The sequence below is a fragment of the Cajanus cajan genome, chromosome 5 (assembly GCF_000230855.2).
Source record: "Cajanus cajan strain Asha chromosome 5, NIPB_CcT2T_4, whole genome shotgun sequence".
Taxonomy (NCBI): Eukaryota; Viridiplantae; Streptophyta; class Magnoliopsida; order Fabales; family Fabaceae; genus Cajanus; species Cajanus cajan.
Window position 1 is genome coordinate 57,924,261 of NC_138521.1, and position 25,735 is coordinate 57,949,995.

Here is a 25,735-nt window from a genome sequence, read left to right on the forward strand (position 1 = left end):
TCAAATATCTAGGATACTTTTAATCAACTACTTCATACAAGTGCAAAACTATAACATGACAAAAAATTAAATAAAAATTTAATTATTATTAATTTTAAAAATTGACGGTTTCAAAATCCATCAAATTTATGCGAGTACTATAGAATTTCTCTTATCTTTAATATTTAATATGAATTATCAAGTAGTCTATCTTACTCTAACATAACTAAAATATTAAATCAAGCCTCTTAAAATAATGTTTGACCGATAAAACATATATGTTAAAACATAAATTAGTCTTTGATTATCAGCTTAGAAATATTATGTAAGAAAAAGAATAATATTATATATATATATATATATATATATATATATATATATATGTATGCATGTGTGTGTGGGGTTTTTTATTTTGTGAAAAGCATTTGAAATTTTAGGGCCATTACAAAAGGTGCGATCGGTGGATATCATCTTTGTAATGACCAAATGGGTATATGGTTTGATCAAGGTTAGTTTGCTGTGCTCATAACTTGGACATCCATTTTACAGACGTAGACCAACAGATGATTGTGATGGAGCTTTTCATACTTCATTATATACATTTATAGTTTGGGCTATTAACCCTGTGTCCGGCCCAAAAGAAAGAGGCCATAATCTGTTACTTGTTAGCTAGCATATGCACTACTTCAACATTCTAACTTAAAGGAACCAAATAAATAAAGAGTAACATATCTTGTAAGATTCTTGAGCAGCTTAGCCCTATGACATTTTCAGGCAATTAATGTGTAAAATATTCTTCTATCCTTCTTTCGAGCTGTTATGCACAAATTGGAGAATTAGTGAATTAAAGATTTCCTGTGAAATCTTGTCAGAGATTAGTTTTGTCAGTCCAAAGTGGTACTCAACACTACCTGAATAAAGTTCAGTTTTCATTCTGCATGTAAATACGTTCCCACCTTTATTACTTGACTACTTAACTTTTTGGTCTTGGGATAATGAAAAGTAATGTAGGAAAAGAATAAGTTTGATGCCATATTCACCATAATCTCCATCTACATAACTGCCCTACACAAAAAAGGCACTACTTTGATGTTGAGCTATCAAATGAACGGCAAATTCGGCCTCAAGGAAAGAATCTTCTTTATACTTTGTCTAAGAAAGAAAAATAAATATGGCATCTAAACATTCTTCGACAATCCTCGTGTCTTTTCTATAGAAGAAGACATCAAAGAAAGAGTGAGACATTAATTGCATGGTAAACTTGATTTCCTCTAACATTTCGATAATCACACATGTACAACATCATTATGTTGTTACATTAGAATACCCGAAACTAATTGTGGAAAGTTGAGACATAAGAAATGCCATCAACGGTGAGGGATCACAGGATTGTTCGGAGGATGGCAAGTCTTCCTCGAAGCATAATGGGGGGTATTTCAAGGGCAATGGGGGATGGTATGTGCTTAGTAGGAATAGGAAGAAGAAGAACAAACCAACGTGCACATTTTCCATCGCAGCCTCAAGATCATGTTCCACAACCACGTGATCACGTAGTGGTTCCTGAGGAATGGAGTTTCCTAGAGAGCTTTGAGCAGCAATATGGCACCAAACATCCTTTCTTCTATGCTTGCCGTTTAGGGGAAGCCATGAAGTTAGCAGAACAAGAGCACAAGTTCTTGCTCATGTACCTTCACTCTCCTGACCACCCTTTTGCAAACGTTTTCTGCAAGGAGACCCTGTGTTCGGAGCTAGTGACCCAGTTTCTTGATGTGAATTTTGTTTGCTGGGGTGCTCTTGCAGATAGAGGAGAGGGACTGCAAATGGTTGCAACGCTAAGTCCTGCTACCTTTCCCTGTTGTGTTGTCATAGCCCCTGCTTCTGGTGAGAGCATAGCAGTGCTGCAACAGGTTGGTTCAATTTTGGGGTTGATAACTCTCTTTATCACACACACATTATAGCCTTTTGTCATGGATTATGCTTGATGCTTCAAATATGCAAGATGTTTTAAAAAAACTGGATAAATTAGCTATTGTTCTGTTAGTCTATTTATCTTTTGAAATTTATTGAAAATTATAAAATTTTGTGAGTTTTGTAACCTATTTAGTATTTAATGTTTTTAATGAATTTTAACCTATAAAAAGGATTGTGTTGAGATGAGTGTATTGCTAGCACAGTTATGATATTTCTGGGGATAAAATTATTACGGTGAGAAAATAGTATTCTAGCCCAAGGTAGGAATGCCTCTTGACTCGTAAAGTCTCTACAGAGAATTTACATTTATCTCAATCTAAAGAAACTATAGGAGACTGAAACTATGATTTTTGTGATGAAATTATGCTGATCCGTGAGAGCATCATTAGTCACAAACTCAATATTTGAGACAGTTTGTGTTGTGCTCATTTTTTCTTTTGGTTTTCAGCTAGAGGGACCCCTTTCACCAGCTGAGCTAGTGGAGATTCTACAGAGAACTTTGGAAGAACAAGGGGTGGCTTTTGGAAGTGCCAAAGCCAAGCAGGAAGAAAAGATCCGAACAGATCGTAGGCTTAGAGAAGAACAAGATGCTGCTTATCTGGCAGCTTTGCAAATTGACAAGGTGTATACCTCTCCACTCTCTATAGTACCAAGTTAAGCTTAACCAAAATATACTCTCTTATTTTTATTGCTTTCCTAAGAACAATGGTTAACAAATACTCATTGCTAAATGTAGAAAAAAGACAAACTCACTAATTTATCTTCGAGAGAGAGAGTTCAAAAGCCAGTGGAATCTCAGAACAGCACTAATTATGGAAGAATGGGGACCAATTCTACCAATGTCACTAAACAGCACAACAAAGTGAATGAGTCCTCTGGAGAAAAACAAGACAAGGGAATTGCAAATAAAGGAAGCGAGTCTCAGCCCACACAGGTACATATACTAGAGTCCTACACAACAAAGTTGAAAGCATGACAAAGTTTAGCTTGTGTTTTTAACTTTTGTAAATTTTTGTGTGTTGCAGATACTGATAAGATTTCCAAACGGTGAAAGAAGAGAGCATACTTTCCTCTACACAGACAAAATCCAGTCCATTTTCTCATACATCGATTCATTAGGTTTGCCGGGGATTGGTAACTACAGGTTGATATCAAACTTCCCAAGAAAAGCTTATGGTGTTGATCAAATGAGAATGACACTCAAAGAAGCTGGCTTGTATCCTAAAGCTAGTGTGTTCCTAGAGCCTTTGTGAACTCGAGTCCCATAAAAGGATAAATTATTACATGGTTTGAGAAAAGCTCCAACCATGTAATAATTAATGCCGGTTAAGATGCACATGTGGCAACATAAATTTGGATTGCAATTAATCAAAATGAGAGCCAGAAAGATTATGTGGACTTCACTTGAACTCTTGAAGTGATTAAGATTTGAGTGCATCACCAAAACAATTTGTGGACTTCTTTCATATGATATTATTTCTTCGTTTCTTTTCTTCATCTTGAAAAACCAGGCCCATAAATACTTTCACCATTTGGCTATTGTCCAAATTGGAACATATTTGTCTGCGACTTTTTCCTTATTCACCGAGTACCGAATCGATTAAGTTATTAACAACTGTGATAACCAATAAACAAGCGATAAGTTAAGAAAGCGACTGTCTCCCAGTTACAAGTCCCTATACTACTAAGAACAAGTTCGAAAATCACCTACAAACCAAATTTGATGAAATAAATAAACAAAAAGCGAATAGCTTGAAGATGAAAATTGCATTATAATATATATATATATATATATATATATATATATATATATATATATATATATATTTTATATATATATATATATATTTTATGCGTAAAGAAAGATGAAAAATGTAAAGCAAGCAGCAAATTGCCGAAGGCTAAGGTTGAAGGTAGAATGAAAAGTTGATCACGAAGATAATGACTAGGCTTGTTTTAAAATTTTAATATGCACCTCTTTTCTTTGGATTTCACTCATTTTATTTTTGTGTTTAATAGGAAAGATTTTATTTCTAAAGGGATGAGATCAGTGACACTACTTATTTATATGTTAATAATATTAAAAAATTTATATATAATTTTTAAAAATATAAATATATATTATAATTATTTTTTACAAGCTTTTATAATTATGATTATGATTAAGGATGAAAATAAGTTAGATTAGACTATGTTATATTATAATTTAGTAGGTATGGACTTAACATTTTTTTTAAAAAAAATACATGTTTTAAAAATGACTTATTTATTTATCATAGATATTTTTTATATGTTTGATTAAAACTACAATCCTAAAAATATAGTTTATAACAATTTAATACTAATAAAATATAAAAATAAATATATTAAATTGTATAAAAATCAAGTTTAATTTATTTATAATATAAACATGTTTTTAATATAATATAATATTTTAGATGATAATTTATTTTAAAACATATTTTATAATAAAAATTTTAAATAGAGCATAAATCTTCTAATCTTTCCTATTTTATTTTTTTTAATCAATGTATACAATCTTACAATCTTTACTATTTTGATTTTTTTAATCAATGTATACATAAATATATAGTACAAAAGGTAAACATATATGCCACAAATTTTATTTTATCAAAAATTAAACTTTTAAAAAAATAATGTTATTAAAAAGTATTCTTTATTACATATAAAAACTAGTCTTCTTAAAAAATTTGATAAATATCAAATAAATGAACAACTCTTTTAAATTTATATTTTATACATATGATAATTTAAATATATATTTATCTTATTAGAATTAATTTTTATTTCTAAAATATATTATTTTTGAATATATATATATATATATATATATATGTGTGTGTGTGTAAAATGGTAGTGGGGGCATGTGTCCCCACTCTCTTCTTTATAGATCCGTCAATGAATGAGATCGCACTTATTTGAAAAATTGATTGATGATATTATAATTAATTTATACTTTTATTAAACGTAAATTTAATTTTATCATAATTTTTAATTCACAATTATGAATGCAATTTAGAAAAAAATATTTATATTTGTATTTTTTATTTTTTTTGTTATAAGTATTTGTGGACATATTAAAAGATAGAAATTAATTAAATGTTTAAATAATCATTAAAAAACTTACAGAGTCAAAATACTACGTGTATTTATTAAAAATGAAAATAAAAATAAAAATTAAGTAATAAAAGTATATTATGATATATAATTAATTCATTAATTTTAAGTCTTTGAATTTGATTAAAAATATTATTTTTTCTATTTTTTTTAAAATAAAAAGATATAATAGTTAAAAAAAATATAAAAACTAAAATAATTATTAAAAAAATATCTCTTTAAACATTTGTTTGGGTATTCTAAAATATAAAACAGAGAAATAACAATATCGATGAATTAAAAAAAGAAAAAGAAGTACGTTGGATAGAAAGTAATTCAAACGCATCCTAAGTCTACTATCATTTCGTTGGCAAATCAAGTGGCAATTCAGGTAGAAGAAAAAATCAATAGTTAATATATTTATAATTCATTATTTATGTGTACATAATATTAACTATTAATTATTTTAACCTTAATTAAAATTATTTATTATATAAGCGAGTTTTTTATGGTATATTACGACTTACGAGTACAATTGAAAAACGGCAAAGATTAAATTATTTTAATAATTAATTATATGCATAATTAATTATTATTATCATAGATTATAATCAGAATGAAATTTTGTTTGAATAATTTCATTGAAAAATAATTTTAAGATATTTGATTTTAGTTAAATATTAAAGAAAATTTTCCGTAATAAATTATTACTGAGATTTTTTTTATGAAAAATAATAATAAATTTTAAATTTTTAGATATATGAAAATAATTTAATATGTGTTTGTTTTATTGGTAGCACATATTCCTAAACAACTAAACAAAAAAGTATGTGAGAAGAAATTTTCAAATGACGTACTTTTATTTTTTTAAAACTAGAAATCAATCACACTCTTATTCTTGGAAGAAAAAAAAATTTTTCTACAAAGTTTAGCTGTAATCCCAAATATACTATTTTTTTCAACATATTTTTTCTTTTAAAAAAATCCAATTTTTTAGAATGTGATTATAAATTAATTAACTATTTACCTAATATACTAATAAATAAAAACATTACCACAAAAAATAATAAATATTTCAAGACAAACTAAAATTTTTATATGAGAATAACAATAAGACTATAGACTATAATAATAAGACTAAAGTTAAATTAAATGATTCTAGTTGCTTTAAATTTGTATTTTTTTAACAAACTCAAATAAAATTTGCCTAATAAAGAATGAATTAATTTGATTTGTCTAGCCAGATTAATAACATTAACATGAAATCCATTCATGAAATTGGAGAGTACTGCGTTCGAACTTTGGTCTCATGGTAATTTTGATTATAAAAAAATAACTTGTAATCCTATATATTTTTAAAATTTTAAAAATCGTAGTTAAAAAATACAAAATATTTTCATAAATTTGTAACGAAAAACCCATAACTATAAATTTACCGTACAAAACAAACAATGAAACAGTGAAATTCTCCGAAAAAGGGAAAAAAGAGAATTGAAATTTCTCGTGATCAACCCCGATCTTCAGAGTCCCCAGTCCTGTTAACAGTTTATGAGTTTTCCATCAGATAATCACGGATCAAACTGCACCAACTTCATAGCCAAGGTAAATTCATCTTCTGTCCTCAACTCTATCAACTACAACTAGTAAAGTTGATCTCATCTCAACCTTGTTTTTGAAATGCGCGTTACATCATTTTTCTAATGGAAGTCCCCAAATCCCCTTCCAAATATAAACGAATCGCCAACCACAAATGGCTCATAAAATTAGGTTTAGTCGTTTTGGTAATGCTGCTATTGTTTTTGGGGTTTTATCTCGAGTCAGATACCGCAAAATTCAATCCGTCTTCGTATTACACTGTGGTTGTGGATTGTGGAAGCACTGGAACACGTGTGAATGTCTATGAGTGGATGGTAGGGTTAGGGGGGATAAGCAAAGGGAACTTGCCAGTGTTGTTGCACTCTTATCCTGATAATGCAACCAAGAGTTCCCTTTGGAAAAATTCTTGTCAATACCACTGTATGCAAACTGAACCCGGGTTACAAAACTTTGTTAATGATTCTTTAGGAGTGAGACAGGCATTGGAGCCTTTGATTGTGTGGGCAGAACATCTTGTGCCGCGCGAAATGCGCAGTGACACTCCTGTTTTTGTCTTGGCCACTGCTGGGTTGAGGAGGCTCCCCAGGGAGGATGCTGACCGGGTGTTGGAAGATGTTGAGGCTGTTGTGAAGGATCACTCCCTTATGTTTAACAAGAGCTGGATAAGGGTTTTGAGTGGGAGGGAGGAAGCTTATTATGGTTGGGTGGCTTTGAACTACAAAATGGGAAGCTTTGATGGCTATCCTGAGTCTCCCACTTTGGGACTTGTTGATTTGGGTGGCTCGTCGTTGCAGGTTGTGGTTGAGATAGATGGTTCCGGGGATGATGTGCATGTGATGCGATCGAAGCTCAGTTCAATGGAACATCGGATTATGGCATACTCATTGCCAGCATTTGGCTTAAATGAAGCATTTGATAGGACAGTTCTTATGCTCAGAAGTAATCAAAGTAGGGAAAGAGCTGCAGATATCTCTGAGCTTAGACATCCTTGTTTGGTATCAAATTTTTTACAAAACTATACATGCCATTCTTGCTCTGGATTGACTTCTATTTATCAGAAAAATCACAGCGAACCCCAGGAAAGTGAACTTTATTCTTTACGTCTTACTGGAGAACCTGATTGGGAGCAGTGCAAAAAACTAGCTATTGCTGCTGCTATGAACATGAGCGATTCGGAAGTGTCACATCTGACAGTTAGCAAAAATTGCCAAGCTAGTTCATTTTCTGGTATTGGTAAGGGTATCGTCATTTGTTTGCATTATAGGTTTTTATCTTACTTTATTTATTCATTCCTTACTTTCTTTTTAATAATGTTTTGTTAGTCTTCTTGAAGTCTGTAGAATATATATGTTGATTGAAAATTATAGTAATTTAAGCAAGGAATATTTTGAAGAAGTTATCACTGACTTGAGTGAAAAATGTGCAGTTTGGCCATATGTAGTTACTTTCATCTTCTCAACCTCTCACTGGTTCTCCAAATCTCTCACTTGTAAAATCATCAAGATAAAAAATACATCAAACAATAAGGAAACTCCATCCCGTCCCATCTACTATCATACAAAAAATTTCACTCCAAAAATGTTGATAATGTGAAACTATATTACTTTTGATGACTAAGATTGACATATAGTTGATTTTTTTCTTTATGGTACTTGTTGACTTTACACAATCCTTGCTCCCAGATAGCCAAAGGAACATGGCAGAGGGAGGTGTTGATATAGGTTTTGTTTCTATTAGGTGCTGCTAGGAACTTACTATGTTTCATTATGCTCCTTGCAGGCACTGGAATACTTAATTTAACAGCTGTTGCACACCCAATCAAGTTTCATGCTTTATCTGGCTTCTTTTTAGTCTACAACAAGCTAAATTTGAGCCAAAGAGCCAACTTAACAATGGTTTGGGAGTCTGGCAAGCAAATATGTTCAAATTTGTGGTCTGGCTTGAGCAGTGTTTCTGACAATCCAAATTATGCTGGACAATTTTGTTTCCGGGTGGCTTATATGGCATCATTGATTGAATATGGTCTGTGTCTTGGTGATGTTGAAATGGTATTTGGTCCAGGTGACATTTCATGGACCTTAGGAGCTGCATTAATTGAAGGGAAATTTCCGTGGTTAAATAGTGCAAGCCACAAAGCTCATGTTATTATTTCAACTTTAAGGAATGTCAAGGTCATGTCTTCTCCAACTTTTCTCTTTGCTGTACTTCTATTTCTTTTATTGATTGTTTATTGTAGTCAAATTAAGCTACCAATGCCAAGCAGGAGGGCTTTGGCTCCTGTCTCATCTTTGCCATCCTATACTCATGTAAGACGTCGATCTAACTAATAATATTACAGTGTTTTTGTATCTTTCCTTTGCATCGATTCATTTTGGAGAACGTTGTGATATCAAAGGTTTTAGAAACCAATGTTTATTTACTTGGCTCACTCAATTTTTAAAACACACACCAATAGGAAATTCACTGTTATCCCCAAAAGTTTTATTGCCAATTATGCAATATTAATTGAAAAGTAGTTGGGGGATTGTCATGTATTCTGTTGCATTTTCAATTGATATAATCTGAAGCAAAGTATTTGCATACTAAAAGTCATCCAATTTATATTTGGGAAGTTTCTGAAATTAAGGATATGGCTTGAGAAGTTGAAAATATGTGCCATAATATGAATATTTGTCAATGATTAAGTGCTCGTATAATCTTAACATTTGGTATTAATGGCTTACCTTGCTTTTATAAGTTATTGTTTGAACACCAAACCTATAAGAAAGAGGGGTTTTGCATGTTCCAAAAACTTTTTGGAAGATCCAATATTGTTGTCTAACTGCTATAAACATTCTTAGTCCCTTTAACCGGTATTTTCTTTGATCATTGATCTTCCTTTTTTTCTTGATTTTTATGGGTCAGCTAGTGGATCCAGGGACTAGGATAGTGAAGGATAACTTTCCATTGGCTGCGGACTCCTGTACTCTCTCTGGACTAGTTAGAGTTAGGTTTAAAGCACTTTCATATGGAAGATAGAAAATTGAAGAAACTTGCACTTTGTAATAAGTTGATGAGGAAATTTAATTATAATGTTGGAAAGTCAACTTAATTGCAGTCAACCCTAGCCTGCTTTGGTGGTGACCTCTTTGGGGGGTTGCCTTAATTGCAGCCTTGAGAGTGGTGGTTTAGTTTCGTATTGAATAGAGATATGACTTAAATAAAACTCAAATTTTAAGATAGTATCAAAACCTTTCCTAGATCCATTATTTTCCCACCTGCATTTGCACTCTTTAGGCCGATAGCCTTGAGCGTGAGGGGGAGTATTGAAAAGCTGTCTTAATTGCGGTCACCCTTGGGTTACCTTAATTGCAGCCTCAAGATTGGTGGTTTAGTCTCACATCCATTGAAGATGTGGCTTAAATAGATATTATAAAACTTAAACAATTCTCTTCTTATAAAGTAGTTTTGTGAAGTTGAATTAAATTTGAATTACAAATTCTAAGATATAACTATAAACAGATGACCGTTTTCTGTGAAAGGAATGCTAGTAGCACACTCTTTTCACAAGGGTCTCATTACTAAGGATGTAGGTTCCACGCCTTATTTGGTAGGTCACATTCTCAAGTTAGTAGAACTTACATGAATTTTATCCATTAACAACATGTGTTGAAAAGAGCATGTTATTAATAATTAATGATTTTCTTTTATTGTAATGCTTGCTTGCTTTATTTTTGTATTACTTTTTTTTATAACTCTATACTTGATTGCTTGTTAGTTGTTGCAATTGATTTCAATTTCCCTAGTTAGTGAAATTCCCCATGTCACACTTGTTTGTTATTTTTAATCAGGGGGAGGGAGACGGGGAAAGGAGTGTAATGCCTCATGGAGAATTGAACTAAACCCCTGAATCCTGATTTTACGAGGTGATATGTTAGACCATCGAGGTCAAGTTTGGCGCGCCCATGGCTACTTAAAATTGGACCTTTTATGATTTATTTCTTCCCATCCTATCAAATACATAGAATTTCACTAAGAATAAGTTTTCACAAACTAAGCCATTAAGAGAGACATATAACTGCACTGATTCAAGTGTAGAAAAACACATTCTGATGTTTCTCTTTTAAAACATTCAGAAAAAATTATCATGGAGAAATCCCGACTCTCCTGGAGCCTGTTCTTCTTGTAGCATATTTTAAACTTCATTGAGATTGGGTACCGCAAAACTAGATCATTTCCTTGAGAATTGATCCTCTACTTGATCGCCCTACTGGTGCGATTCTTTTTTTCACATGATAAACTAGTTTCACTTTATATATCTCCACACTAAAGATTCCATGCATACGTTATGGTCTAATTCTGATTTGGCTTTTGTTGGGTTGGTTTCTTAAAAAACGGTTGGAGTTAAATATTTACACTAGATTAACAGAAACCAGCCTAAACCCTAAACCTTACATAGATTCATATTACTATTAGTTACAAATGGGTTTGCTAGTTTGCAGCTTCTGCCTCCACTGTGGTATGCAGGACATGATTTATGATATAACTGGTGTAAATATGATCCATAAATATGGGCAAGGGTGATCATCTATACTGTGGCAGGTCAATTTTCCTTCGGTAATACTCTCTTAACGTCATGCTCCTGTTCAGTAACTTTGGCATTGTTGTATACAGAGTTAAAAACCACCATGCACACTTGAAAACCCCACCATCCCTTGAACATGCACGCAACCCAGTTGCAGGTTATTCAGTGCCATTGCCATGTTACACTGCTGACATTTCATGTTTGGTCTTCTCTTCCTCCAATTTTGCTCTCAAAGTTTTCACCTTAACATGCTTCTCAATAACTGGGTCCTTGGCTCTTATGGTAGCCAGAGGATTCTGACATGGAATATGGACTATTATATTTGCACACCTGGATCGAAACTGAATAGCCCTCTTCTCAAGCTCTTTTAAATGCAAAATATGACTTCTTTTGTTTATGCTCCGCTGTCTGTTAAACTACCATGGTATGAATAGCTGTCAGCAAAACAAAAAGCTTTTTGTCCTCTCAGATGCTTCCTTGTCTGGAATACGATCAACAGCAAGGTGTCTTTGACTCGTCATTGGTTCTGTTCTGTTCTGTGCATTTCGGGCTAACCGGAATAGCATTGATGTACTTCAGGCCCCAGCTGAAAATAAAAACCAATCTAATCGATTTGATTTGCTCTATTTGTTGAGTAGACTCAATCCAATGATATTCAATAAGAATGTACATCAGCACAAATTTTTATAATATAATGGACAGCTGTGTTCATTCGATGATTGTTTCTCAATAAGTTGATTATCCTTCATAGAACTAAGGAAAGGACTTGTATCGGGATGTATGTAAATAATTAACGTGCACTTTAATATTTACATTTAGTTTATATATTTTTAATTATGGGTTTATTTGATTTAGAATTCAATGTCTTATTTTTTTTAAAATCATTTTTCTTAAAATTATATATTAATAAAATTTTAATTTATTAAATAATATTCTATATATTTTATTATCTAGACCACGCATATATTTTTAGCGAGACATTTAAGAAATACTACAATGGCAGCTGCTCTTCATTGATAAGATTAAAACAACTTTACGATTTATGTATTAGACGGTATTATTTTGTATAATATATTATTATATTTATATTCTATTAAATATTCAAGTAAAAATGTACATCATATGTAATTTTGTACATTTTCTAGCTCTAATTTAAAATAAAAATTTAGTCTGTATATTTTCAGTTAAATATAATCAAGTCTATATATTTCCATATTGTTAAATTTAATCTTTAAAAGTTTAAAAACATGCAAATATATTCTTTTCTAAATTTAAAATATAAAAATTCACATAATTTTTTAAAATTTAAAGATCAAAATTATGGTAAGAATATAATATGATAATCTTAACGACATGAAATTTATAACGATTTTATAAATAAAAATTGAAGAAAATTATTACATGAACTAAAAGCTCATTTATGTTAAATACGAAATAGAGGGAGGGGTCCAGCCACCGTTAATGCGGTAGGAAGGAGCGAAGTAACAGAACAGATAGAGTTGCAATTGCAGGAACACACAATGGCGCTAATGCGCGCTGCGTACCCAACCATCGCTCTTCCTCTTCCGCCTTCAAACCTTCCCGTTCGCTCCAATATGTCCGTTCGATGCTGTAACCTTCACTCCCAACCGCAACTCCACTCCCGCAAGGTAACTAACTCTTTCACCGTTTTCCAACCAAAAACATTCAGCACTTTTCTTTTCTCTTTTAAATTCCACAATCACAGCTAATTCCTCTGTTAAATTCAAATGCTTAATTTTTATTTAATTAAATTCAATACCTTTTACCTTGTTGATTACTCTCTTAATTTGAAAATAATAAAATAAAATTGCAGTTAGTTCTTGCAGTGAAGGAAAAGCTTGAAAATGAACACCATAACCTCCCTGTTGGCCCAAATGGAAGGGATGACGAAGATATGATACTGTGGTTTCTCAAAGATCGCAAGTTTTCTGTTGAAGATGCTATTTCCAAGTTGACTAAAGCCATTGTATCCTTCTTCTCATTATTATAATTTATATCATTATGAGATTTTATTCCCAAATCACAACCTCTGCTTCTTTGGAAAATTTCATTTTCTACTACTTATGTAATTTAATCTGCTCGAGGTGGACCTAGATGACGTGATTGAAGTGGACCGTTGACTTGGGCTGAGCTCTGGTGGGTGTTGGCCATGGTGTGCTCTAAGAACCTAGGTTCAAGGTCTTTTGATTTCGGGTGGTACTACAGCCAGGTTGAGACACCGTTGATGGGTTAGTACGAGCAAGAGCAAAAGATACGTTCAAATTAATATGGAATCCACGGTCAACACCCACCATAATTCACCCCAATTCAACAATCTATCTGGAACATGCAGATTGTAATCAATCATGTTTGTGTTAATAAATTAATTCTCATTCAAAATTTTCCACCTACTCAATTTGTTACTTTTCCTTCTACTCTATAAGAAATGGCGTCAAGATTTTGGGGTGTCTAAATTGACTGAAGAAGCCGTTAGAGATGTTGCTCAAACTGGAAAAGCATATGTACATGACTTTCTAGATGTCAATAGCAGACCTGTGCTTATGGTGGTTGCATCAAAGCATTTTCCAGATGTAAGAGTACAAGTTGTAATAATTAATATTTTAACTTGTATTGTTACTCTCAGTATTTTCATGTTCTCTGAAATGAAATTGATCAGAGTAAACGAGTATGGTTACTTGCATGCAGCTATAATTTGTTTAACAGCAAAAGACATGTTTTTTCAATTTTGTTGAGGTTAACTTTGTATAATTAAGAGTTTCACCTTGGTACTCTGATTTAGTGTTTGAATACTTACATCCATGATCATTAGCATGTTAGGCTTTACGATTGCACACACTAAAATCACTTCAATCCACCTAGTGACAAACTTTTTCTGTTTGCATTCATTAGAACATGGGTCAATTGACATCCAAACACACCAAAAATACATGGATTGGAGTTGGAAGTGCAAAGGAAAGTGCGAAATGAGTTGAAACAAACACACTCTTAAGTCTTAACCACTTGCCTATCAAACTTCTCCTCTTTCTGCTTTCCCTTTGTTCCAACTTGTCTATTGTTTCTTCTAGCAATTCATTACTTGCAATTGGCACTTCTGCTCCATATCATAGATATTAAATTTGGGGAATTAATGTGATTGCCTAATTTTGCATATGAATTTCTGGTAGCAATTATGTGCAACATGATGTCAGTTAGCACAACTGAGGTCAATCTTGGTCAATTATCTTACATTTTTTGTAGTGCATACTGGATTTTCATATATTAGTTTGTGGATGTTACTTAAATGTAACTAACTAGATCCTCATGACCTTTGGAAAACTGTCTTAACAATTTTGGATAAATAATTATGTCACAGGCACAGGACCCTGCAGATGATGAGAGGCTGTGTGTTTTCTTAATTGAGAAGGCGTTGAGTAAGCTTCCAACTGGGAAAGAACAAATACTTGGAATAGTTGATCTCAGAGGTTTTGGTACAAAAAATACTGATCTTAAATTCTTGACATTCTTGGTAATATTTCTTACCATCTGCCAAATATCATTTAGTTATGAAGTCTGTATTGTTATCATGTGATGTGATGAACTATAGTGCCTCAATAGAAATAAATTGTACAAAGAGTATCACAAAAACTAATATATATATATTTTTTAATATTTGACAGTTTGATGTATTCTATTGTTACTATCCCAAGCGATTGTCTGAAGTACTATTTGTGGATGCACCTTTTGTGTTTAAGCCAATTTGGCAGCTAGTCAAGCCCTTGTTAAAATCATATGCTTCTCTGGTAAGTTTTGCTCGTTTTAAATTTGCTTTTATTACTGTAAGAACAAAAGAGTTATTTTTGCCTTTATAATGGAGTGTTGAGATGCCTTGAATTTTGTTAATGGGTCACCCCAAATTATAACCTGACCCAATATGTTGAAGCTCAAAATTTGAGAGGGGGAAAGAGAGTTCTGTCGTGGAACCATGCAAGCAGAGAACTTGGGCTGGTAGGGTTTTGTGGTGGACCTGGCCCATTTTTGTGTATGTGAACTAGTTTACTGGGTTGCAGGTTAGGATAAAAACAGGGGTGTTGTTCATTGAAATAGGATTGAGACTCTTTGTATTTTTTCTATGAGAAAGAAATAGAAAATCTCTGACTACCCAAGGATGTAAGTCACATTGGCTGAAATATGTAAAATGTGTGTATTCTTGTTTTTGCCTTCTGCACTTTTTTGTATTCTCAATTTTTGTCACAATATGAAGGTTAGTTTACATATGCCTGGTTGGCCATTTTATTTCTTACACTTCTTACTTGAATTGCACACAATTTCTCACTGCTTCTATATTTCTCTCTCACAAGGGCTCAAGATATTAGAGATTGTTAAGATCTTCGTTTGGTTAAGTTACTAATAATTTATATTGAAGTAAAGACTTGATTGAAGCTAACATCCCAGATATAGGAGGCGATTGCTTGCTGAATGGTAGCCTGTCATGGTATCTGACCATGCAATTTCACCTTCTGAATTTGATGTTAAGGGTTCAAGTCTTAACATCATGTAACTGACTTTACGTTTTGATCAAGCCAATTGCCAGAATGTTTTACATTGGCTTATGTGATATTTGGACGTATGATTGTTGGCTCATATTTTAAGTTTAGGGTTTAAGTGGAACAAAGCCACAACGATTAATTTCAGCACTATTTGGCATTAGATAGTAAGTCTTGGTGCTGCCTCATCTTCATTTTCTTCTAATTCTTTTTCCTGCCCCCTCTTTTTATTTTACAGGTGAGGTTTTGCTCTGCAGAGACTGTTAGGAAGGAATATTTTACAAACGAAACATTGCCACCATGCTTCAGAGATTGAAAGTTAGAAAATATGAGAATTTGCAGCAAACTTTACAAATACACTCATAAATATTTAGCATTTGTCTTGGACTTTCAAAGACCAATTTGTGGATCTCACAACGGCAACACAACATGTAATTAGTTGGGAAAAAAAAAATAGCTTCTTACTTAAAAGTGCTCGAGAGGAATTTTAGAACAATGCTGACATATGCACCCCATTCCCTAGTTTCTTCTTATTCATGATATATAGGAAAATGAGAGAAACTATGCAAGAGATTGGAGAATTGTGTTAGAGGGTTGACATAGTGCTAATCTCCTGTTGAGAATAATACCATATAGATGCAATACTGAAGAGACAAGTTCATTTACAGAGAAGACAGGTTTGAGTTTGCCATCCGAGGTGCAAGAATTCATTTGCAGATTATTGCTTCCGTTTTGGCATTTCATCTTATACTCTTACCTGTATCTATTGTTCAAGCAGTGCAAACTTGTGTTTTAAATACATAATATAAAGCATGTTTGGTTTATCGTTGGATTTCGTTAAACGGAGTAAATACACATTCTAAAGCACCAAACTGAGAAGTAACATAAACTGAGAAGTAACATTTTTTATCTTTTCCGTTGAATGTGATTTTGTGGGTTTCGGATGGTAAACTAAACACACATAGTCGTTTTCTAGCCATTCCAGTACTTCTAAATATAGGACTTAGCCCTTAATAAAAGAATAAAATAAATGAGGGTGATATATATCTTATTTGGGTCAAATATTTGGAGGGGAAGGGAGGGACCAAATCTCTCCATTTTTTTCTGCCTTCTAATAATGGAAAGATTTGGAGAGAAATTAAGCTTTTAAAATGTACCGATTAAATTATCCTTAATTTTGAACATTTTAGTTTAATGGTTTTGTTTATTTATTTGTTATAAGGGTGTAATAATAAATTTTTATTTTATCTCTTATCTTACAAACTAAACATTGTATTCATTATCTACCAAAAAAACATTGTATTCATTTTTTTTCTTTCCCACTTTTGAGCTAATGTTATGTAAGTCGATTAGGGTATACAACAATGTTCGTTACTTCATGAAAACATATTTGCTATAAAGTTGACATTTGACACTGATTTGAATTTGATTTATGACAATGCTGAATATGTTCCACATGATATAGCGTTGTAGTTTATAGTCATGTTGGAATTCAGGAAATGGTAACTCCCAAGAAAAACTTGATTTCTGAAATAATTATATTTTTTAATTATTTGTGGAAGCTAAAGAGAAGGAAAGAAAGGTACGCATCATTTGTATTGATTTTCAACGATTGATGGGCATGGGCAGGAGAGACCAGCACAAAAGACAAAGGAATAAGCAAAATAAAAGAGAAAAACAGCAAAGGATATTACTAATCTCATGTATTAAATTGTTTGAGGTCTAATATTACTTCGCTTTTACTTTCCAAGCCATGTTCAACATGAATCCTTGTTTCAAGATGCATTCACGTTCAACATATTTTAAAGTGCCGATGCGTACAATATCAAGGATTAATACACCAATTTACTTCAATTTCACGAAAATGAGTTCATTAATTATTGCCAAGAACTATACCTTTTAGGGAAAGGTACAAACAGAAAGGAACTCAATTCTTGATAATAATGGGAACAAAAGTAAAAGGAGAAAATCTTGACTATCTCCATTGCTTCGTAGGAAAACAATCTTGAAGTGCTTTCCCTACACGCCTAATGCTTTCAGTTTGAGGTTCTTTTCTTTAAGGAAAGCAGTCCACTCAACAGGTTTACTATCTGTTTCTTCAAAGACAACATGTTGAGGTAACTTCTTGCCGTACGTGAGGAATGTTCCACCACTAGCCAGAGCTTTCACTACAGCTGTTGCTTGGTATCCATCATCAAAATTCAAACCTGCTGAAGGATTCAACTCTCCAACTAGACGCTGCATATACCTAGTTGCAGAAACCAGTGTAAAAACAAAGGTTAAAAACCAAAATTTTAAATCCGTGACAATAGTACATATAGCTAAATAACACTTTGTATCTCGCTTGAAAAGTCAATTTGCACCACATGACAAGTTGATAAAATTCCTAGCAGCAGCTAGAATTGCTGGAGTTATTTCAATGCTTTAACATACATATGCTATGAACTAAATACGGAAATCAACACACCAAAACAAGTTTGAAATTAGTAGTAAAAACATAAAGAATAAATGGAGATGTTTTCTCAAATCAGACAAGTTACATAAATTTCCAAGTAATAAACTAAAAATTTATCATAAGAAACAAGTGCACGATTGTAACCCGCGGCCACAAGAAAATAACATACCAGGTCTTGAATTTTTTACAGAAATATTATTTTTTTTTTAAAAAATTACTTAATTAATCAGTGTGCAGCTTTATTTACAGGGATAGAACCATTCACTGTTTAAGCTCAGAATTCGGTTCCCGGGGAACCGAATTCTAAGCTTCAATATGTATTTTTTTTTTGTTTTTTCAACTCAGAATTCGGTTCCCGGAGAACCGAATTCTGAGTTGCTTTTATATTTTTTTTTTTCGTGTTTGCAGGGGAGATGTGGGCTGACGTTGGAAGCGGAACGGCCCGTTCCGAAATCAGAACGGGCCGTTCTGCTTAAAGAAACAGAGTGGCATTTGTTAACGTGAAACGGGACAAGAACGGGCCGTTCCGACGTTAAGAATTAACGTTGAAATAGATGTTGGAAGCGGCCTGTTTTAAACAAATTGTTGTGGTAATTTTTTTAACGTGGAACGGGCCGTTTTTGTTTTAGAACAGCCCGTTCCAAAATAGAAATTTACACATTTTTTTTACTCCTGGAACGGCTTCGGAACGGCTCGTTCCAGGAGCTGTTTTTACAAAGTTTTTTTGATTTGGAACGGGCCGTTCTGGATTTGGAACGGGCCGTTCTGGTTTTGGAACGGGCCGTTCTGGTTTTGGAACGGCCCGTTCTATAAATAGACCCTCTCCCCTTCATTTTTTTCACACGATTTCAGATTAGCTTATCTCCTTTATTCCTTCCGTGTACCCCTTTTGAATCTGTTTCTTAGAATCACGTTAATTTCCTTTAAACCTTTCATAAAATGGCTTCTTCAATCTACGTTATTGTTCATTCTGATGGTTCCATTAACCAATGTCCGAATGAAGGAATCACCTTCTCTTCTCCATCTGCAAAATTAGTTCGTATCAACAGAGGAATTACTCTAGAAAGGCTTCAAAGAGTCATCCACAGAAAGCTACATCGACAAGATTCTGAGAGGGTGGCTAGCATACATTTTCGGTACCCTATTAGACTTGGCCCAGGGGTTAGTAACTATACCTGTGTTGAGTTGACGGATGATGAAGACGTTGAGGCAGTTTTCAATGTTCACGATTCTAATCAACTTCAATCAGGTATTGAATTATATGCTACATTTACTACAGTTGAATCACATGCACCACAAGTTTCACCTTCACGTTCACCTTACGAAGTTTATCAAAGTTACTAGTACACTAACCCATCTGGCCCTTCTTATGATATCCCCTCCAACTACAACATTGAGTCATACACACAGCTTTTAAGTGGTCCAATCATGGACCTTAATCAAATACCTTCTCAGTCATTTGAGCAAGCTAGACCTTCTGCTTCTCAACCCAATGTTGAAACCAACATTGAAGATGATGTTGTTGTTGGTCTCCCAACAGAAAATGTCTTTGATCCTTTTAGTGAGGACGAAGACGAAATTCTCTCTGCACATGAACATGATGATGAAGAAACCCTCCCAATTCCAAATAATCCACCACTACAACCACAACCAGTAGCCATATACAACCCACCTCCACACTTTTTAGAGTTTCCCAATGAAATCCAACAAGACAGTGAGTATAGCCATTTGTTGGAGCGTGATATGGTTGTGTATCCACTTGGAACACTATTTGTTGGCCAACGCTTCCAAACAAAAGAACAAATGCAGGATGCCATAAATAGATTTCACATTGTCAACCATTGCACTTACAAGGTTAAAAATTCAAGCAGTAGTAGGCTTGTTATGGAATGCGTTCACCACGACTGTGCCTGGAGATGTCGTGGTATATTGCGAACCAGGGAACAACATTGGGAAATCATGATCCTTGAGGGCCCCCACACATGTGTTTCCCCACTTATCTCCCAAGATCATAATAAATTGGGATCACAAATGATTGCTCAAAGCATTGGTGAAATTATTGAGGTTGATCCATCGGCATCCATTTCAACCATCATAGCCCACATCAAGTCCACCATGGGTTATACAATTAGTTACAGAAAGGGATGGTTGGCCAAGCAACATGCCATTGAGAATATATTTGGAAACTGGGAGGAGTCGTACAACAAATTACCAGGTATGTTGCAAGCAATGCAAATGTATGTTCCAGGTTTTATTTGGAAATTAAATACGCAACCGGCTTACCAAGGTGAATTATTGGACGAGGGGAGTGTTATCTTCAAAAGGTTATTTTGGACCTTTAAACCATGCATTGATGGTTTTGCCTTCTGCAAACCAATTGTACAAGTGGATGGTACATTTTTATATGGGAGATATAAAGGTACACTATTGGTCGCAGTTGCGCAAGATGGTCGCAACAACATAATTCCTATTGCATTTGCTGTTGTTGAAGGTGAAACTAGTGATGCATGGTTTTTTTTTCTGAAGAACTTGAGGCGGTATGTAACACCGCAAGATGGGTTGTGCCTTATTTCTGATCGTCATGAAGCTATTCGAAGTGCATACTCAAGAAATGGAAGTGGCTGGACGGAAAACAATTCTGTTCATGTCTATTGTATTCGACATATTGCACAAAATTTCATGCGACGGTTCAAAAATGCAGCACTAAAGAAGGATGTCGTCAATATGGGTAAGTTTATCATTACTTTTTTTAAAGCATTTGATTATTACTTTTAATTATTTAATAATTTTATTATTTTGCAGCCTACGGGATGACTGAACCTAGATTCTTTTACTATTACAACATAGTAAGAGATACTAATGTTGAAGCAGCTCAATGGTTAGACAACATTCCTAGGGAAAAATGGACACTAGCATGGGACAATGGACGACGTTGGGGACACATGACAACAAACCTAGCTGAGTCAATTAATTCCGTATTGAAGAAAACACGAAATTTGCCAATTTGTTCCATGGTAATGGCCACATACACTCGTTGCAACAAGTTTTTCGTTCAAAGAGGTACGGAAGTGGGCGCAATGATTAATGCAGGACATGTCTACTCGGAAATTGCAAATAAAACTATTCAAGATGCACAGTCTAAGGCAAATACTCATAGAGTTATCAGCTTTGACAGATCAAGCAGTAGATTTCTAGTGGAAGAAACGCAACATTTGAGAGAAGTTCGACCAGCTGGGAGATTTGCGGTAAGGCTTGATGAATTGTGGTGTGATTGTGGCAAGTTCCAAAAAGTTCATATCCCTTGCTCACATGTGCTTGCTTCATGCTTACATGCACATCATGACTATGAAAGGTACATATCTCCCATATATACCTTACAACAAGTTGCAAAGGTATACGAAGGACAGTTTGGAGAGCTTCGACATGAAGATTATTGGCCTACTTACACTGGTCCAACTTTGTGGCCAAATCCAGAACTGAAGAGAACTTCAAAGGGTCGACCAAAGTCCACCAGGATTAGAACAGAGATGGATATTAGAGAACAACATACTCATGTCAAAAATTGTTCTTATTGTCACACTCCTGGTCACACTAGGAAGACATGTCCGAATATTAGTCATGGATGTAGTTCCCGCCACCAATGATCATTATTGTTGTAATCAGTTGTAATAAATTTATTTAGTTATGTAATATTAAAGTTAATTACTTTGTGTTAGTATCGGATAGTACGTTGTGTTTGTGTTAAAATCGTATATTGTGTTGAAATCGTATATTGTGTTGAAATCGTATATTGTGTTGAAATCGTATATTATGTTCGCTACAATACTTATAATTATAATAGTTTATAACCTTCTTAGTCTAGATCGCATGTAAAAATGCATAATATTAAAATTCATATTACATTGATAAAGACACATAGTACATTAGAATAAAAAAACAATAACATTAACATAGAGTGATTTATATACATTTTTCAATCTCCGTAATGGTGTCCAGTTCCACAACGAGGGCGACGTCTATTACGGCCTGGATTACGCCGTGGAGGTTGTTGCTCAGAAGGATTTGCTTCATCATCAACCACCGGATGTTGAAATGGTGCTGAAGAACTTCCAGGTTCATTACCGAATTGTGGACGGTAAAGAGATTGCATGTATGATTGTGCTGAAGATGGAGTTCTAAAATCTACTCCAAATAAATTTGTAAAAAAATCATCTGAAGTTGTTGCAAATGAATGTCGTCTGTCAATTATGTTTTGTTCAGGAGTGACGTACTGAGGATTTGATACATGTTGACCAGTCTCTTCATGCGATCGCATGGAAGTTCGACCAGTCTCAAATGTTGTGGAAGTCCTTCGTTGTTGATGGGTCCTTGGATCTTGTAGTAGTCGTGGCACAGATAAAAAATAGATGGAATTGGCCATGTACCATTCCATGTATTCTCGTGTGTGAAACAGTGGGCCTTGCATTGGATGACCCATCAATGTGTGCTCACGTCTATTGTTCCATATGTCGATCCACTGAGCATGTCTTGTAACCCAATTTTCATCTTGTCTTCCCCTCATGTCAATGTTGTGCAGGTTATCCAAATTATTCGGTGGAGAAGGGACATCCTGGAAGAGACGAAATTGCAATTTCACTCTATCAGATTGGTGCCATTCAACAATTGCAAAACAAATAATGGAGGTGCATGATGTCCATAGCAGAGCATCTCTATATGCTTGCATCGGTATTGCTGTTTGCAATACTCCATATGGCGCCCATAAAAACTACAAAAAAAATTAAACTTCTTTAGTTAACATATTATGCTAAACAAAAGAAAAAAAAAATAAAACTTTGATTTTAAAGAGTTACCTGATCATTCTGAATGTGATCAAACCTTGATCTATATCCAACAACATCATTATGAGGTACATTTTGAAAGTTTAAAACTCTGCCCCCGCTCCATTTACAGACTAGAGGGAATGATGCTGGTAACCTGGAAATAGGCGCAATATATGGCATGCGATGTCATGTCCAAGATTGTAACAGAGATGCACAACCACCCATTGTTTTGCTACTAACATTTGTAGCTCTACACATTTCCCTATATAACATAGCTAAACAAGCCGACCCCCAACTATATCGTCTTGTTCTTCTAAGATTTATTAATAAAGATAAATACATAAGATGTACCTTATTGCCTGTTTTGTCAGGCATCAAAACACCTCTTATTAACCCTAATATATATGATCTACAATGTGCATCAAGTTGTTCTTGAGATGGCTCCTCTGGTAATTCTAACATATTATCTCTTAACCACTTTAACTTAATCATAGAGCCAATTAGTGACTCACCTTTAACTGGCATGATTCCGAGATAGGTGGAGCACATTTCCTCCCAGTCATATAATGTTGGGCCAATGACTGGTAAACCATCAACTCTTAAGCCAAGTTGAAGTGCAACATCCTCCAGTGTTATGGTGCACTCTCCAGTTGGAAAATGGAATGTATGAGTCTCAGGTCTCCATCTTTCAACCAAAGCTGTGATTAATGCGTGATCCACTTTTAGATGTCTGAGTTTTGCAACCCCAGAAAAACCCACTTCCTCTAGTATAGGAACAATTAGAGGGTGAGGTTCTGGCATTGAATGACAGTAAGAACAAATAATATTCTCAGTCTCCTGCAATAATAATTACCAAAATTAGTACTAATTTGTTACAAGTTAATTGAAATTTAAAGTATATAACGAAAGTGCTGAACTTACAGTTCTACCAATGAAAGCAGACCTATGTTCATTTTGCTTCCACAACAACATTTTTGATATAGTTAATAAAAATTAAAGAAAAAAAAAATTTCTTACTATCAAGGTGAATCAGAAGCAGTACAAATCGCATCAAAAAATGAAGGGGAGGGGGACTATTTATAGAAAAAACGCAACTTTTACTGTTTACCCAGAACGGGCCGTTCCAAAACCAGAACGGCCCGTTCCAAATCACAAACCCTTTGTTAAAACAGCTCTGGAACGGGCCGTTCCAGGAGTAAAAAAATGTGTAAATTTCTATTTTGGAACGGGCTGTTCTAAAAGAAGAACGGCCCGTTCCATGTAAAAAAAAACAACCACAAAATTTGTTTACAACGGGCCGCTTCCAACATCTAATTCAACCTTAATTCTTAACGTTGGAACGGCCCGTTCTTGACCCCGTTTCACTTTTACAAATTCCACGCTGTTTCTTTAAGCAGAACGACCCGTTCTGATTTCGGAACGGGCCGTTCCGCTTCCAACGTCAGCCCACGTCTCCCCTGCAAACACGAAAAAAAAATATATATATAAAAGCAACTCAGAATTCGGTTCCCCGGGAACCGAATTCTGAGTTGAAAAAACAAAAAAAAATACATTTTGGTGCTCAGAATTCGGTTCCCCGGGAACCGAATTCTGAGCTTAAACAGTAAATGGTTCTATCCCTGTAAATAAAGCTGCACAGTGATTAATTAAGTAATTTTTTTTAAAAAAAATAATATTTCTGTAAAAAATTCACCAGGTCTTTGTATAACTTTCTGGTACAACAATATCTCCACCAAGTGCTTTTAATTGTTCAATGATTTCAGGGGTTCCTGGCTTGTCATCAATTATGCTTATGGTCTTATATTTCCGCTCTTTAGCAGTCTGAATCACAATTCTTCCAATTTCATTATCCGCACAGTTCTGCACCAGCGTTGCACCTATTTGACAGAATTTTACCCATTCAAGCCAAAAAGATCATTACCAAATACAATGTCTCAAGAAAAATAGCAAAAGCTAATCTTACCCACACATTAATTAACCTGGACATCTTCACATTTTTCTGACCAAACCAAATAATTATTAGATCCCACGGCTGATTGAGTTGAGTGGAAAAAATGGGATTATTAGGACAGAATGAAAATTGAAAACAGTGTGTCCACCGTTTGCTTTCAGCTCAACAAATATTCCACTTCCAACTTTTTTTAAAAGCTTAATATGAAATTTAAAGACTTTAAACATGATGATTTTGATTTTCTCAGTTATCAATTTTTAACAAGGCACCGAACAAAATATTTACGTTTACACTTGTCTACATTTTCAAATGAAACGACCCATGGTTATGATCTCACAAGTCACAAGAGATTAATGCAACGTCACATGCAAAGTTTGTCATTATTGCATGCTTGTCGTAAATACAGCAAAGCAAAGGTACGATGAATATGAAATGTGTTTGTAAATTAGGAGTGCAAATGTGATGGAAATACCAGGCTTTAGAGAAAGGGAATTCAAAATAGAGATAACGTGAATTCTGAGAGAAACAGCATTGGACATCGACATGAAGTTTTCTTCGGTTTCTCTTAGTTGTGGTCTGTGGGTGTTATGAATTATGGCAGCTCTACCACACGAAACCATATTGATCTGCTTTTAACGGTATTCTATAATTTACTTGGTTCCCAAACTAACTCACTTTGAATATTTTAAGTTATAAATATATTAAAAAAAAAAAAGAAGAAGAATAATTCTGCCTCAA

The 25,735-nt window shown here is 34.0% G+C and overlaps 6 protein-coding genes across 8 annotated transcripts; 4 read left to right on the forward strand and 2 right to left on the reverse strand.

Annotated features, from left to right (window-relative positions):
• Positions 1-1,071: 1,071 nt before the first annotated feature.
• LOC109797423 (plant UBX domain-containing protein 10) lies at positions 1,072-3,530 on the forward strand. Its single transcript, XM_020357460.3, has 4 exons — positions 1,072-1,886; positions 2,399-2,572; positions 2,687-2,884; positions 2,976-3,530. The coding sequence occupies exons 1-4, from the start codon at positions 1,341-1,343 to the stop codon at positions 3,201-3,203; spliced, it is 1,146 nt and encodes a 381-aa protein (XP_020213049.1). The 5' UTR covers positions 1,072-1,340; the 3' UTR covers positions 3,204-3,530.
• Positions 3,531-6,512: 2,982 nt separating this feature from the next.
• Positions 6,513-10,933, forward strand: LOC109797553 (putative apyrase 7). 3 transcript variants are annotated; one of them, XM_083075450.1, is made up of 3 exons: positions 6,513-7,902; positions 8,443-8,834; positions 10,494-10,933. In XM_083075450.1, exons 1-3 carry the CDS (start codon positions 6,768-6,770, stop codon positions 10,542-10,544), a joined length of 1,578 nt encoding a protein of 525 aa, XP_082931576.1. In that variant the 5' UTR covers positions 6,513-6,767; the 3' UTR covers positions 10,545-10,933. The 3 variants fall into 3 exon arrangements, with proteins under 3 accessions (XP_082931576.1, XP_082931575.1, XP_020213207.1); XM_083075449.1 differs by having other exon boundaries at positions 6,514-7,902; positions 8,443-8,969; XM_020357618.3 differs by having other exon boundaries at positions 6,516-7,896; positions 8,443-8,969.
• Positions 10,934-12,668: 1,735 nt separating this feature from the next.
• Positions 12,669-16,595, forward strand: LOC109795831 (Sec14p-like phosphatidylinositol transfer family protein). Its single transcript, XM_020355378.3, has 6 exons — positions 12,669-12,876; positions 13,062-13,214; positions 13,672-13,818; positions 14,601-14,753; positions 14,905-15,027; positions 16,010-16,595. Exons 1-6 carry the CDS (start codon positions 12,748-12,750, stop codon positions 16,085-16,087), a joined length of 783 nt encoding a protein of 260 aa, XP_020210967.1. The 5' UTR covers positions 12,669-12,747; the 3' UTR covers positions 16,088-16,595.
• Positions 16,596-18,952: 2,357 nt separating this feature from the next.
• LOC145958387 (uncharacterized) lies at positions 18,953-21,941 on the forward strand. Its single transcript, XM_083075451.1, has 2 exons — positions 18,953-20,954; positions 21,029-21,941. The coding sequence occupies exons 1-2, from the start codon at positions 19,655-19,657 to the stop codon at positions 21,868-21,870; spliced, it is 2,142 nt and encodes a 713-aa protein (XP_082931577.1). The 5' UTR covers positions 18,953-19,654; the 3' UTR covers positions 21,871-21,941.
• A 114-nt stretch (positions 21,942-22,055) lies between these two features.
• LOC145958388 (uncharacterized) lies at positions 22,056-23,969 on the reverse strand. Its single transcript, XM_083075452.1, has 2 exons — positions 23,077-23,969; positions 22,056-22,991 (listed from the first exon to the last, which is right to left on the reverse strand). The coding sequence occupies exons 1-2, from the start codon at positions 23,224-23,226 to the stop codon at positions 22,200-22,202; spliced, it is 942 nt and encodes a 313-aa protein (XP_082931578.1). The 5' UTR covers positions 23,227-23,969; the 3' UTR covers positions 22,056-22,199.
• LOC109796306 (protein MAIN-LIKE 2) lies at positions 23,233-25,617 on the reverse strand. Its single transcript, XM_083074582.1, has 4 exons — positions 25,470-25,617; positions 24,740-24,923; positions 23,968-23,989; positions 23,233-23,883 (listed from the first exon to the last, which is right to left on the reverse strand). The coding sequence occupies exons 1-4, from the start codon at positions 25,615-25,617 to the stop codon at positions 23,233-23,235; spliced, it is 1,005 nt and encodes a 334-aa protein (XP_082930708.1).
• Between the last annotated feature and the right edge of the window lie 118 nt (positions 25,618-25,735).

Bases quoted from the DNA above. Each gene is read 5' to 3' on its own strand.
- LOC109797423 (XM_020357460.3), top strand. From the start codon at position 1,341: ATGCCATCAACGGTGAGGGATCACAGGATTGTTCGGAGGATGGCAAGT. The intron at 1,887-2,398 runs GTTGGTTCAATT...TTTGGTTTTCAG, and splicing joins GCATAGCAGTGCTGCAACAG to CTAGAGGGACCCCTTTCACC. The intron at 2,885-2,975 runs GTACATATACTA...TGTGTGTTGCAG, and splicing joins GCGAGTCTCAGCCCACACAG to ATACTGATAAGATTTCCAAA.
- LOC109797553 (XM_083075449.1), top strand. From the start codon at position 6,768: ATGGAAGTCCCCAAATCCCCTTCCAAATATAAACGAATCGCCAACCAC. The intron at 7,903-8,442 runs GTATCGTCATTT...TGCTCCTTGCAG, and splicing joins ATTTTCTGGTATTGGTAAGG to GCACTGGAATACTTAATTTA. The intron at 8,970-10,493 runs GTAAGACGTCGA...ATTTTTAATCAG, and splicing joins CTTTGCCATCCTATACTCAT to GGGGAGGGAGACGGGGAAAG.
- LOC109795831 (XM_020355378.3), top strand. From the start codon at position 12,748: ATGGCGCTAATGCGCGCTGCGTACCCAACCATCGCTCTTCCTCTTCCG. The intron at 12,877-13,061 runs GTAACTAACTCT...ATAAAATTGCAG, and splicing joins CGCAACTCCACTCCCGCAAG to TTAGTTCTTGCAGTGAAGGA. The intron at 15,028-16,009 runs GTAAGTTTTGCT...TTTATTTTACAG, and splicing joins TAAAATCATATGCTTCTCTG to GTGAGGTTTTGCTCTGCAGA.
- LOC145958387 (XM_083075451.1), top strand. From the start codon at position 19,655: ATGGACCTTAATCAAATACCTTCTCAGTCATTTGAGCAAGCTAGACCT. The intron at 20,955-21,028 runs GTAAGTTTATCA...ATTATTTTGCAG, and splicing joins GAAGGATGTCGTCAATATGG to CCTACGGGATGACTGAACCT.
- LOC145958388 (XM_083075452.1), bottom strand. From the start codon at position 23,226: ATGCCATATATTGCGCCTATTTCCAGGTTACCAGCATCATTCCCTCTA. The intron at 22,992-23,076 runs GTAACTCTTTAA...TTTTTTTTGTAG, and splicing joins ATCACATTCAGAATGATCAG to TTTTTATGGGCGCCATATGG.
- LOC109796306 (XM_083074582.1), bottom strand. From the start codon at position 25,617: ATGGTTTCGTGTGGTAGAGCTGCCATAATTCATAACACCCACAGACCA. The intron at 23,990-24,739 runs GTGAATTTTTTA...AAATGAACATAG, and splicing joins GAAAGTTATACAAAGACCTG to GTCTGCTTTCATTGGTAGAA. The intron at 23,884-23,967 runs GTAAGTTCAGCA...TTATTATTGCAG, and splicing joins CTGCTTTCATTGGTAGAACT to GAGACTGAGAATATTATTTG.